Genomic DNA, 15059 nt, shown 5'->3' with positions numbered 1-15059 from the left:
CAGAAGTGCAGTTGCTGAGTCATAAGGTAGTTCTGTTTTTAATTTTTTTTGAGGAACCTCCTGTTTCCATAATGGCTGTACCAATTTGAAGTCCCATCAACAGTAAATGAGAGTTCTCATTTCTCTACATTCTTGCCAACACTTGTTTTTGATTTATTGATGATAGTCATTCTGACAAGTGTGAGGTGATATCTTATTGTGGTTTTAATTTGCATTTCTCTGATGATTAGTGACATTGAGCAACTTTCCATATGTGTGTTGGCCATCTGTGAGTCCTCTTTGGAGAAATGCCTTTTCAGGTCCTCTGCCCATTTTTTAATTGAATTGTTTTTTTCGCGTGTGGGTTTTTTTGGTTTGTTTTTTGTTTTTTTTGTTTTTGTTTTTTGGTGTTGAGTTGTATGAGTTATTTCTAAATTTTGGATATTAACCCCTTATCAGGTGTATCATAGGCAAATATCTTCTCCCATTCAGTAGGTCGTCTTTTTGTTTTGTTGATGGTTTCCTTTGCTGTTCAGAAACTTTTTAGTTTGATGTAGTTCCATTCGTTTATATTTTTGTTTCCCTTGCCTGAGAAGATATCAGAAAAAATAATTACTAGGAGCAATGTCAGGAGAGTTTACTGCCTATGTTTTCTTCTAGGAGTTTTATGTTGAGTTTGAGGAACTCTGATTCCCTTTAATGGGAAATGGTATTTATTCAGTTACCTGTTTGAAATTTAGTTTCCAATTTTTAATAATTGTATACAATGCTGTTGTGAGTATCATTGTATCCAAGTTTTTACGTGCACCTTATTCTCTTTAAAATAAAATTTTACAAGTTGAATTTGGAGTTAAAAGAATGCACTTTTTCAAGCTTTTAAATTTCTATTAAGTTTGTTTGGAAAGTTCATATTGTTTACTTCAACTATATACCTCTTCTTTCTTTTATTCTTTAGTCTTTAAAGCACTACTTTTAGAAGCAAACACTAACTGCTCGATATTTTCATTGAAGTCTTTTTCACTGGTCTTAAAGCCTCTGCCTAATGGAAGTTTACCTTGACACTGATAGTGATATTTGACCAAGTGCAACTTGAAATTTCTTCTGGCTTTGAGTGATAATAACTGTAGGTGCAGAGGGCAGCAGAGTTAAGCCTTATGTTTAAATATAGTAAGACAAAATGTTCTCTAAGAATCCATCAAAAAATGAAGTGGGGTGTACTGTTTAGATAATATTGTACTAAAAATGTTGTGTAAGAAAAATCAGAATCTTATGTTAGCCTTCTTCACTTTAGCTTTTCATTCTACTTATAAGTCAGCATGGAAAAACTGGAAGTAGAAATGTCTTAGTGCCAGAGAAACCCAAAGGGAAAAAGCTTTGTGTGTTTGGGAATGCCCTCTTGTAGTATACTCTAATGTTGGTAAACTAGAAATCCTAAGAGATTATAAGAGTTACTGGGCCCACATATACAGGCAGGCTAGTAACACTTTTTTTTTTTTTTTTAAATCTCATGAATATAGCTTTCCTGATACTAAAATCCTTAAGTAGAGAACTTGTTACATATTGCATGTTTGCATTTGATGTTTGCCTGACTTTTGGCTTTTTGTTTCTCTTTTAGAAATGACTGCTGTCCACGCAGGCAACATAAACTTCAAATGGGACCCCAAAAGTCTAGAGATCAGGACTCTGGCAGTTGAAAGACTGTTGGAACCCCTTGTTACACAGGTAAGAATTTGCAAACAAATACATAGTTGTTATAACAGGTTCCATAGCAGTTGATCTGGGTAACAAACACAGAACAAGGTTATTTAGTTAAAGGCCTAATTCGAGTGGTTGAATATAGGTTCCACTATTAATTATTGATGTATGGGTTCATTTAACCGTTTAGAAACAACCGTTCTTTTTGAGTCTTATTGACAGTTATAGGGGATAATGGTATATAGTGCAGCTTTCCAAATGTTTGCACTTTATAAACATTTTCTTGGCATCACTTTTCTTGGAAGGTGTTTCCAAGACAGATGGGGTATGGAGCCTTGACTGTTGAGTCTCTTCACCCTGTTTAACACACCTTTCACTCTCTTAACTTCAGGGTGGAGATTTGGATGTTCTGTTACAAATACAAATATCACAGTATGATGACATTAACTGTTAGCAACTAGCTATGCACTTTCAGTGTTTTGGCACAATTTACATGGTTGTGTCTGAAAGAGAGAAAATGAAATGTAGTGGCATGTACTCTCTTTAAAATTGCATTCCAACTGATAAACTAGTATTTTATATACACACAAACATATCTATATATAAAATTAAAAAAAATATATAGAAGAGTGTGGTAGGACTCAGGAATATATACTTTTGTGTAGCTCATCTACTATAACTCTCAGGTCTTTTGTATGGCAAATTATGCTAATAAATTTTTCGTCATCTTCAATCTACAAGATCATCTGGTAGTATATGTATTTGTGATAGTTATTGTTCTGTTACTTAAAACACCATCACAGTAGGCTACTTCAGGCAGTCCTTTCTTTCTTTCTTAAGGGCCTTTACTATTTGCTGAGATTTGTGTGAATAAACTGTGAAAAGATTTCAGAAGTAAGCCATCTTAAAAACATTTTGCACAGGTTGCAAATAGGAGGAAAATGTGACCCTCCAGCTAAAGCTAAGTTCATTGTTGACCTCTTTTTGGATTTTGATGGCATATAGTAGAGATGTATGTCTAACTTGTTTCTAATCAGTTTTTAATTTATAAAACGGAACTAAAAGCCTAGTGGTCATGTTTGAGGAATTATTATATTTCTTACACATTGAGATAGCTAAGTTATTTTGGAAACTAAATAGAGTATCTTTGCTGTATATCTTCAGTGTGGAGAAAGTTGTATGTTATTTGTTAATGCTTGGTAGAATCTCGTAAACGTAATGTTTCATTTTGTAATCAATAATTCTTGCTATCTTTAAAGATGTTAGTATTTCTGTTTCATTTTAATTAACTCAGTTTAATTTTTAAAAATGAAACTTTTAGGTTACAACTCTGGTAAATACCAATAGTAAGGGGCCCTCTAATAAGAAGAGAGGTCGTTCTAAGAAGGCCCATGTTTTGGCTGCATCTGTTGAACAAGCAACTGAGAATTTCTTGGAGAAAGGGGATAAAATTGCAAAGGAGAGTCAGTTTCTCAAGGAGGAGCTTGTGGCTGCTGTAGAAGATGTTCGAAAACAAGGTAGGTCAATATTGCTTTTTCTATGTAAAGAAGCAGGGCTTTCTAGAAAATCCGTGAAGATAACTTTTTGTGGTCAGTATTCTTATTCTTAAGCTTGACAGTTGCTCGATAACTAATAATATTCAGTTATTGGAGATGTATTAAGTTGTACTGGCTTAAATTTTAATCAGGAGCGATAGTTACAAAGGAACATATTTTTTGGAGAATCCGAATCCACTTTTCATAGATGTTCTAAGTAAAATTGAGTCTCAGAAGTGTTGTTTACACAATTCGATAGAAAAATCAATGCGGCAGACGTTTATCTTTCATTCTATGTAATACCTTTTTTGAGTTCATGCTGAAGATATAAGGATGATAAAAAATGGAAAAATGTTCAGCAGTTCTGAAAATACCACAGAAATTGCCCCATTCTGTCAGACTGCTATGCTAAATCATCCATGCACATTTGTGCTGGTGTGAATTTGAAATAAATTGAAGATGGGCTTAAAAGAATCATCTTTTGAGAAACTCAGAATGAATAAAAAGTTATAAATTATGACCCACAGCTTACCAATAGTTACTATTAGAAAAACTGTCATCACTATGATGCTACAAGTATAAGAGGACTTTAAATGTGGAAGATTAACTTCTTGAAACTTAGTTTTGTGTTAAACTTCTGGTCCAGCAAGAGGACTTCAACAAAGACATAGCTTTCTGTAGAGTTGTTGGATATCGAGTATGGTGAACTGACCCCGATTCTGTGCAGATACTTTACTGGCCTTATGGGAGAACCTCAGTGGATGACCTCTGATGGCTGACAGCAAGCAATGTGCATAGTCCATTGGAGTCTTAAGTCAAATTCGTTTCTGTAACAGTACCCAAAAAGGGGCAGTGAATTAAATGGAGATGCTATCTTCAGTGGTTCTGAATTAATGAACTAAAAACCTTGAATGGTAAATATTTTTCTTAGTTTTTAGGCTGAAGATAAATATTTCTTGCACTGCAAATGAGATTATTTAAAGTCCATAATTCTAGCCGGGTGGGTGTATTAATTTTCTAAGGCTACTATAACATCAGTTACCGTAAACTTGGTGTCTTAGAATAACAGAAATTTATTCTCTAATGTATCTGGAGGCCAGATATCTGAAATCAAGGTGTCAAGGTTGATTCTTTTTTGTTTTGTAGGCTCAGAGGAAGAATCTGTTCCATGCTCTCTCTCAGCTTCTGTTGGTTGTTGTGTCTTTGGTGTTCCTTGGCTTGTAGACACATTACTCTAATCTCTGCCCTGTTCTTGCATGGCATTCTCCCTATATGTCTTTGTATGCAAAGTTCCCTTTGATAAGAGTATCAGTCATTCAGTCATTGATTTTGGGTGCATGCTTAATTCATTATCACCTCATCTAAGATCCTATTTCCAAATAAGGCCATATTTGCAGCTTCTGGGTGGACCTGAAATTTTTTGGGGCACTATTCAACCCAGTAGAGTGAGTTTTGAATTAATTTATTTTAAAGCAGTTTAATTGTCCACTTCAAGACAATTTTTGAGCTTCCTGTTGAGAAAATCAGGATAGCTGTTATTTCATTGTCTACTGTGTGAAAGTTTAATTCCCCAGAACTTTCTTGCCTTTTGCAAAGAAACTCAATAATATTAACAGATGAATTTGGCCAAAGTGTTCCTTGAGTCTAATGACTAAGACATTTATTTTCAAAATACATTTAATTGTTTATTTAATTAACTTTTTATTTCACTCTATATATGTTCTTTGTTTTAGAAGTTTCTCTGTTGGAAATCTGTAGCAGTTATGGTAACAATACAGGCATCCACCCCCCGCCCCCATTTTGAATGCATATCCAAATTTGTTTTCTTATTATTTTTGTTTATATCTGATAAAATCTTTTATGTGCCTCTCAATCATAACTACTTGTCTGTCCTAATCCAACTTTGCACTTATTTATGATCATGATCTATTCACCATAATTTGCCGCCTTCTTGGAAAAAAGCTAAAACAAAAATATAACTGCCTCCTATTGTCATTACTGCATCAGATATGAAAAGCTCAAGTGCCTTGCTTTTTTCTGTTGGTTTACTTTTTTATTTGGAGTGTCTTAACAAATGGTGAAGAAACCTCTTCTATAATATATAGAACAAGATATGTGTTATGAAGATGGTTAAGCATAGATTTTTTAATCAACTAAGCCTTGTTGGTTATGTTGTTGTAGCCGTTTACTCATCATTTGAAACCTTGTAGTGGTGTTAATATGTCTGCAGATTCTTTGACACCTCTTCCTTAAAAAAGTGGAGCTTAACTTTGAGCCTCTTGAATATGTGTTGGACATAGAGACTCTTGCTTCTATAAAGAATAGAATGTGGTGGAAATGATACTGTCTACTTTTGAAGCAAAGTCTTAAAAGGAGGATAGTATTCTCCTGGCTCTTTCGTGGATTGTTTACTCTGGGGGAAGGTGGCTGCTATGTTGTCAGGACACCCAAGAGGGCCTATGGAGAGGAACTGAGGTCTGCCAGCAGCCATTACCAGTTTGCCACGCATGTTATTAGGCAGCCTCAGAAGCACATCCTAGGGCTTCAGTCAAGTTTCAGATGATGGCAACTCCATCCAACCCCAAATTCCTAAGCCACAGAAAACTTGAGGAGATAATGTTTATTTTAAGCTACCAACTTTTGGGGTAATTTATTAAGCTGCAAAAGATAATTAATGCAGACACCTTTCCCAGACTTGGCTTTAGTGGTCCTGAGTCCTTAGGCAAAATTGAACTTAACTGCTCTCAATTTAATTGGTATATAAAACATAGAGTAATTATGATTTACCTAAAGCTCTGTAGCAAATTGAAGTAGATTTAGAATTCTTTGCATTTCAAGTCTATTGCTTATCCACTGGAATACTTAATTGCTAAAGGATGTATAAGATTTCTTTGTTCTGAATCAATGTGGACTACTTTTGTCTAGTTACAAGTTGGCAAATTTGTTTGTAAAAGGCCAGGTAGGAAATATTTTAGACCTTAGTGGCATTAAGGTGTCTTGACTGTCTTCAGTTCTGCAGTTGTGTTGGGAAAGCAGCTTTAAAAATATATAAACAAACGGCATGACTGTGTTCCAGTAAAACTTATTTACAACAATGGATTGTCTAGATTTAACCCATAGGCTATTGTTAACTGACCTCTGATCTAGGGTTTTCCCTGACTACTAAAGATATGAGCTTATTGTTTTCAAAAAAGTATTTATGTATTTATTTATAACAAACACCATAAATTAGACCCTCTTTATCTTAGAGTTTGTACAAGCCTATACTTTCTGTGCAATCATAATTAATAACCAGAGTTGAATGTACACGATTTTTTAGCATAACTTAATTTCCTTTTTGTATTTGCCCCAGCTTACATGAATAATAAACATAAACATTTGTGAGTACACCAAAACCTTATCATTAACACTGTCTGTGGGTAAAAGATTCACATAAATGCAGAGTCACTTTACCTCAAGGCCAGTGAAATGTCCAAGTGGGCTTCCTGTGGTGGATGGGAACCAGTTATCAATTGCATTGTATCCAAATCCCTGTGATCTAGGGGTTTCATTGTACTGACAATTAGCCCAAACTAATTGTTATAACTACTTTATATGGGCTGAGGCGTAGATGTGCCTCATAGATGTGCTAGTTTCTCTTTCTGGGACCTTGCCCACCCCCACATTCCTCCCTGATTAAATCATTCTTACTTTATACTTTTTTTCCCTAGCTCTTATCACAGTGGTAATTAATCTGTTGTCTTTATGCTCCAGCAGGGCATGTTCTCTGCTAGTCTGGTGATCATTGTCTGTGGTTCCTATCACATACTTATTGAAGAATATAGTCCTTGTTTTAGGAAGAAACACTTGTTTTAGGAAGATAATTGACTATATTCACCAATAAGTATGTGAGGAAAGGCTCTTGTCTCAAAAATTAAATGTTTTCCTGTCCAGTGCCAAATGTAAATATAGGGTAGGGGTGGAGAATCTTACCTTTTAAAAAAATTGATATAATTCACATGACAAAATTGACCCTTTAAAAGTATATAATTCAGTGGTTTTTAGTGTATTTACACTTTTGCAGCTATCACCATGATCTAATTCCAGAACATTTTCATCACCCCCAAAAGAAATCTCATACCCATTAGTAGTCATTCCTCATTCATATGTATTTGAACAATGCCTAGAAAGGAGTATCATTGTAATTTTATGAATTCTTGAATAGGGCTCTGATGAGAAAAAGAGGGCCCTTAGCTGGGTAGGAGACATTCAAGCAACAGAGATGGGAAGGCTTAAATGAAATTTGTTTGAAAAAGGAGAGACATTGGAAAAAGAGAACCGGTGATGGTAAGTTGGAAGAAGAGTAATAAGGAGAATAGCTTCTACCAGAACAGGGATTTTTACAATTCACAGTTGAATCTCAAAGGCCAAGATCAGAGACTTGTAGCTACATCAGTACCTTCTTCTCTGCAGTAGCTCACAGGTATATCTGGGTGGATGAAGCAGGGTGGGGAGAAGGCCCAAAGAAGCCGAGATGTACACCTTTATGTATTCCCGCACTGTTTCTAATGACATTCTGCTCAGTGAAGGGTCTAAATAGATGATTGGTACACTGGGCAACGATGGATTTCTTGGAGAAAAGCTTGTGTCAGAGAAACCAGAATGAGGAAAGGGCTGGGTGACCATGTGTGGACTCTGATGAAGAGAGACTGTCTTCTAGCAGGCAGGAGACTGTTTTTCCTATTTTGTCCCAGAGCTTATAATCAGACACATGGGCATGAAAAGCAAATTAATAGCATGAGTGACATGTAGGAATGGAATGGGAAGGTAAGTAAGGGATTGTAAAAGCTTTCTGAAGGTGCACTGGATCTTGAAAGGAGGAAGAAAGGATGGGAAAAAGTCATCTCGGTAAGAAAAATAGCAGGTATAAGAAATACGTGGGGAACAGTGCCCAGACTGGATAGGGGTGCTGAGAGAAGAGATTGGCGTTAGATATTAGAGGGTGGTTTGAAATGGCAGGTAAAGAAGAGAAGACTACCAGGGAAATAATACAGAATCGGAGAATTCTGTCATTGGACTAGGTTTCACAGGTTCAGATTCCCATATACTCGAATGTATCTTGTGACGTAGGACTTGCTACCCATTGAAGCAGCTTTTTCTAGCATTGCTTTGTGTTTATTTTTAAAGCCTTTTTTCTTAAATTGAACTGAAATATGTCTCCTTAACTTCCTGTTTTAAGAATTCTGCCATCTGGGCAACACAGAATATGAGGAAAAGTGTTTTGGGGAGATTAGTTTTTCAGCTGTATTCAGGAAGAGTTAAAGGGGTTGGGGGAGAGCCTGGAGGCAGAACCAACAGACAGGAGAGATGAGGCTAAGAAGGGGGAGATGGAGCTATTAAGAAAAGGGAGGATTGGTCAGTTGTCAGGCAGGTTAACTGCCAGCTTGGTCTGTACAAATGGCTAATCTTTATAGATAAAGCTAAGGGAAAAATTGTTATTTACTTATCCGTGACTTGTGTCATTTAGGGGATGTGTTGAGGCAGTGTGCGCTTCTAAAACTCCTGGTATATTACCTAAAGTTAGCATATTTTCCTCAGAGCCATTAAGATTCTGCTAGGCCAGTTTTCAGTTATGTTAAAAAAAATTCTATTACAGTATTTGCTCTAATGTTTATTGACAGTAATAAAAAGTCAACTAACTGCTTATTTATGTTTCTTGATTCACAGGAAGTTACAATAGTACAGAGTGGTTCAGTGTACCCTTTACTCAGTTTCTCCTAATAGCTTGTCTTTTGACCCTCTTAACCAGGTGACTTGCATAGTAAAAGTTTTAAATATTGATGGAACTCCAATTTATTAACCCCCCCCCCTCCGTTTATGGATTGTGCTTTTGGTGTCATGTCTAAGAATTCTTCACCAAGCTTTAGCTTATGAAGATTTTCTCCAGTTTTCTTTTAAAAGTTTTATAGTTTTACATTTTACATTTAAATCTTTGACTCATTTTGAGTTAATTTTTGTGTAACGTGAGGTTTAGGTAAGTTCACATTTTCCCCCTCAGTGGCCATCCAGTTGCTCCAGTACCATTGTTGAAAAGACTGTGTGGGATTATTTCTGGGTTCCCTATTTTGTTTCATTGATCTATGTATCTATACTGCCAGTACCACACAGCCTGTATTGCTATAGCTGTGTATGAGTCTTCAAATTGGATAGAGTAATTCCACCTACTTTATTTTTTTTCTAAGTTGTTTTAGCTATTCTAGTTTTTTTGCTTTTCCATATGAATTTTAGATAATCTTGTCTGTATCTATGAAAAACTGGGATTTTGATAGGAATTACATTAAACTTGTAATCAGTTTGGGGGAGAATTGACATTTTTACTATATTGTGTCTTTCAATCCATGAATAAAATACATTTCCATCTGTTTAGCTCTTTTTTGATTTCTTTCAGCAGTGTTTAACATAGTCTTCTATGTTTTCTTACATTTACACTAATTCATTTTTTGAACCATTGTACATAGTATTTTATATTTAGGTTTATATTCCCTTTCAAGTCCTTGGCCACAGGCATATACATTTTATCATAGTTGTAGTTCTAGCTTTGATATCATATTATTATTATTATTTATTTAACTCTAATTTCAGGCATTTTTAAATGATTTAGTATAACCTTGGTTTATAATCTCTAAAAACTATACTTTCTATTGCATTATTTCTCTGTTATTGGACTTTAAGGTTGTTTTTATGTTTTTGATATAAATACTAATGATGTAGTGAGTGAAAACCACGTACATATACTGTTTTCCTTTTAAAAATTATGTCCTTAAGGTACATTTCCAGGAGTAGAAATATGGAGGCACAAATTTTTTTTTACAACTTAAATATATTAACAGCAAAGTGCACAAATCAGTGTATAGTTTGAAGTTTTACATACATGTCTACCTTTGTAACTACCATTCAGAAAGTTTCTTCAGGAACTTTTAAAATGTATTAGTAAGTTGTTCTCTAGCAGAGTTCTTCAGTTTGCTAATGTTCGTATAACCTCACCAATTACAAGTTATAGAAATTCAGCTCAAACTTGTTTAAGCAAAAAGGGAATTTATGAGCCTTTGTAACTGGCAATTCCAGGAGTATAGTAAGTCCTCACTTAAATGTCATCCACAGATTCTTGGAAACTGACTTTAAATGGAAATGACATATAGCAAGATCAGTTTTACTATAGGCTGATTGATATAAACAAGAGTTAAGTTCCTGCGGCATATTTCTGGTCACAAAAACATCATTAAACTTCTAAATAAAGACCCCAAACACCTCTAATATTAAACATTAAAATGTGAGCTATACACATGTTTACGAAAGATTAATAAAAACAAGATAATTGTTTTCTAACTCTTTTATTCCAATTCAGGGTCGTGGGTGGTTGGAGCCTATCCAGGCAGGTCAGGGTTCAAGGCAGGAGCCAGTCCTGGACAGGTTTCACCCTCAAATCAGGACAATGTAGATATGCTAATTCATCTCATTTGTATGTTGTTAGGATGTGGGAGGAAACTAAAGTACCCAGAGAAAACCTATGCTGACATGGGGAAAATGTGCATATTCCACATAGCAGTGGCCCTGGCTGAAAATTGATTTTTTTTTTTCCATTAACATTATGTATTGAAAAAACATTGAATGAAATGATGTTTTTCGAGAACTGTAGATCCTGAGTTTAGGCATAGCTAGATGTGACTGACTCCAAGGATATGAGGCTTTCTTCATCATCTGTCTCCATGTATTTCAGTTTACTTCTATTTTCATAGGTACACAAAATGCCCACCTTAAGTTTGAGGTGGTCATCTTAGTTTTGTCATCCAAGCAGAAAAAGAACTTCAGTATTTATTTCTTAGCCAAAGAGGGGACTGATTAGCTTTGCTTTCGTTACGCTCAGAGCTGAACCAATTTGTATTGCCAGGGGAGACCTATTAATTAGCCAGCCTAGGTCACATGTTTACCCTAGCACACAAGGAATGGTGGAGAGTTCTCTGAAAGAACAGGAGATAAAATGATGTTGAATAGAAACAAATTGTCCTTTCCAAATAATGGGATGGTCTAATAAAATTTTTTTGCTATCTTTATAGGTGTAAAATGCTCCTTTCAAAAAAATTTTTTGCATTATTTGGAGCTAATTGATGCTGTTTCTTCATGTTTATTAATATATCTGGAACATTATGGTGCTTGTGAGAGCCCTTTGGGCAGTGATACGTGTCTATAAACAGTAGTGCTCTTGTTGAAGCCCTGTTATTTTTATATTGATTAGAATTCTACCAGATTTTCAAAAACTGAGACAAGGCTTATTGAGTTGGAGGTGCTAATCTTTTATTTTCCCATTACTAATCAGTCTGTTGGTATTGCAGAGGTAGAATAACTTGGAGTTGAAAATTGAGACGACTGCATGTGTCTGTAATGATTTTAATGGTGGGACCAGATTTATGGTAGTCCTGGAAAAGGTGGTAGAATTCTGTTGAATAAAGCAAGGACTGTAGCTAAAGCCAGTGACTTTTACTGCCTACCAGATCATTTGTCTTAATTTTTCTTCATGATTGCCATACCACACTAGTCAGTCACTTCTCATTTTTGTGCTACTATTCACATGGTGGACAACATGAAAATATCTGGATAATTCACTGCAGCCTCTTCTGCAGTATTGAAAAAACATTTAACAGTGACACCTACATGTAACTCCTTTCTAAATGGCTAGAAGATGAAAATAGAGTAAATTCTTTATCCAGTAAATATCCTTGTTCAATAAATAGAAAGCAATTGTTGGCTTAATTGTTGGCTTGTAGTTTCCCCCGCTTCATGTCTATTTATGTTTAGGCACTATTTGTCTTAAGACTTTTTTGAAGGCTTTCTTTTCAAGTTCTGGTGTTTGGATAATTATTTCATTTCAGGTATACTTTGATTATAGTGCAAGTGCTCTGTTCTTGAGTAGAAGTAGCGTTTCAACTTCTTGAGAGCAGTCAGTGTTGTTCAGTACTAAGTCTCAATTGTTCTAAGAACCACTTTTTATGTAGAGAGTGTCTTGTTACTTTTAGAGCAAGAAAGCAGTATTTATTGGTCTACTAAAACAATAGAGTTAAAACTATTGAGTTTGCTAGCACCTGTGTGATCTTAGCAGCTATAGTTGATTGGTGAGCTTGCTCTCTAACATTCTTGTTGCACAGATAACTTCTCAGCTTTTTACATCCTGAAAACATTGAATTACCGTTAACATTTAACATTACCCAGATAAACTGAGTCTCTTAGGACATTGTCAGAAAGAAGAAATAGGCAATGAGGGTTTTTAATTGATATTAAGAGAGATACTTTCATATATCTCAGTAATTGTGTAGTGAAATTGAGGACATAGATGCCATCTTCCTTGGTACAGCTTGAATGATTTGTATAGGGGGAAGAAAAACATGGAGTGGTGTGTATGTGTATATATATTTTTTCATTATGAATCTTGGCAAGGCAATTTTAAGGACAATTATGTATTTTATTCCTGACAAAAGGATGGATATTGAGCACAAGCTGTTGGGCTCTTGAGATAATTTTCTTCCTAGCAACTGACTAAAGTCAGATTGAAGGAGGTGATAATTAGTCTCCTGTCCAGTGAGGATGTTCACAGCTTCAGACTGACGTACCCACATCTCATATAGGCAGCATGGAATGTAAATGTATAAAGGCAGATGTGGGGCAGTGAGCAAGGCAGGTGTGATCAGGACAAAGTAACTGTCAGTGATTGTTTTGAATAGGGTTTGAGAGGTAGACAGGAGACAGAGTGGAGTCTGGGTTTGCTAAGTTTACGATGTGAAGACTTGAAACAAATCTTTGGGAAGCTTTGTGTGGATGAGATAAACATTTTAATTTGATCTTGTTAGTTTGGTTTTTAGCTATCAGGTTGGGATCATGAGCTTGATCTTGTATATGGGTTCTTTAATTTTTCACAGGGGAAAAATGACAAGTATTCCAACCCTGGAACATTTGAGTATGGGTTTCAAAAAGTGTTAATAATGCTCTGAAAGAGCAACGGCAGAGAAACATTAAACATTTTGAAAAAGTTTGAAGTTAAGTTAATTAGGATTTCAGATTAGTGTAATCACTTTCTTCATTAAACCTAACAAGAAATCAGCTGATCTTTTTTATACTCATGCTTTGAGTTCTGGCTTTTCATTTGTCATCTTGCCTTTTTTTCCCCTTGCCATCTTGGTATATTTTTCATCCCTTTTTCTCTTATTTTTGTAGACGTCTCTTTTCATGTGATCTTGATGGCTGGGTCTGTTGTTAGAAGAGCTCCCACTCCAATTCCTACCCTTCATGTATTCCTGAAGGCTGATTAATTTAAAACTGGTTCATATTGACTCCCTTTGTTCCACTCTTATTATTTAATCCATTTTCTCTTACTCTTCATTTAACTTGAGCAGAAAAAGCAAAATATAAATCTAAAAAGTCATTAACTAGTTGTCATTAGGGTGTTTTATTTCTTAAAGTTGCCCATCTGACTTAAACTGTAAGTCTCTAGGGTGGAGGCTATATTTTCTGTGACTTAGGATGTTTAAAAGATGCTGTCTGTTTCTGGTTCGCTACTCTTATGTGAGCATATGCTGCTTTGGAGACTTGGGTTCTGGTTTAGCCAGCTTGGAAATGAGGAAAGGAAAATGAGCTTATTAAATTCTAATGTTTTCTGTGATTTTGAAATTGCTCCTCTTTTTTCTTAAGTCTGTCTTGTTAAACTCACAAAAATAAATAACAGCAGGATAATACTACTTTTAAGTTACAGTAGATAATATTATTGCCTTAGTGTATTTGTCTGGTGTAGCCGAGGGAGTTATCTCAGGTATTATAATTTTGACTTTGACATGACTTCAACCATGATGTTGCAGTAACATGGTTTCTACTAGTTAATTTCTTTAAAAAGTGATTCTAAGTTGAAATGCATATTATGCATTTATTTGAATGTGTAATCAGGAAGTAAGTGCCTCTCTTTAGAGTGTTTCTGTGTAGCAGCAGGGCACACTTGAATTAGTAAGGAAAATGAGAACATGAATATGTGTGGTACTCTTAACTTTTTTTTAAGTCAGTCCATTCTGTCGACTGGAAAAAGTAGAAATTTCAAAGCTCTGTTCCTTACTCCCAGGGGATGGGGAAGGATTTAGGTTGAGAGTTTTTCTAGGTGTGCTGTGAATGGATTCTGATGGGCTTATTGTATTTAAATAACATGATATTAAATGTTTATTTCCTGGGTTGATTTTCCAAAGAGAAGCATTTTTTATGGGTTAAAAATGGCACCCCAGGAAAGTTCTCTTAAAGCATCTGTCAAGAATTCTTCAAATCATTGTCAATTTTTCTGTAATTGTGGAGAATTTTGCCAAATGTTCCCCAATGATGAATGGAAAGGTGAAAGTGGAGAGGATTCAGTGTTTTATTCAGGTTGATTCTCATGTCACAGGACAAGTAGATTATGCCAGATATATACCACCATTTGGTTCCTTTCCATAGGACTGTGTTATGAAATCTGTTATTCTTTGCAACTGTATTGCCAATTTATCTTCATCGACAAGTGTGGGAAATGTCTTATTACCAGATCATGGAATATGAATTAAAAATATTTGTGGTAGGGCAAGGGGAAAGGAGTGGGAGCAGCTTGGGAAATGGGTATTAATTCTTGATTATCTTGACGTTAGCAAATGATTTTGTGAAGACTTGATCCTGTCATTGTATTATTTTGTAAAGCAAAGGTTGGTGGAATGATAAATAAGAATAGTTATGTCACTTTTTGGTGAGATCCCTTAATCAGATGTATTTAAGAGAATTTGGTATAAAGTATATTTATCAGTGGAGATAAAGCACTAA

General features: G+C 35.2%; 1 protein-coding gene across 7 annotated transcripts in view; it reads left to right on the top strand.

Moving 5' to 3' along the window:
* The window catches only part of CTNNA1 (catenin alpha 1), a 301788-nt gene that overhangs the window by 172975 nt on the left and 113754 nt on the right, over window positions 1-15059 (top strand). For all 7 annotated transcript variants that reach the window (XM_025040779.1, XM_015598072.2, XM_025040777.1 and 4 more), the window contains exons 2-3: window positions 1595-1701; window positions 2996-3191. In XM_025040779.1, the coding sequence (XP_024896547.1) occupies window positions 1597-1701; window positions 2996-3191 (301 nt within the window). In that variant the 5' untranslated portion in view covers window positions 1595-1596. The remainder of the gene's footprint in view (window positions 1-1594; window positions 1702-2995; window positions 3192-15059) is intronic.

The sequence above is a fragment of the Pteropus alecto genome, unplaced genomic scaffold, assembly GCF_000325575.1.
Source record: "Pteropus alecto unplaced genomic scaffold, ASM32557v1 scaffold78, whole genome shotgun sequence".
Lineage (NCBI taxonomy): Eukaryota > Metazoa > Chordata > Mammalia > Chiroptera > Pteropodidae > Pteropus > Pteropus alecto.
The sequence above is the reverse complement of the archived record's forward strand: the minus strand, read 5'-3'. Positions and strand labels throughout refer to the sequence as shown.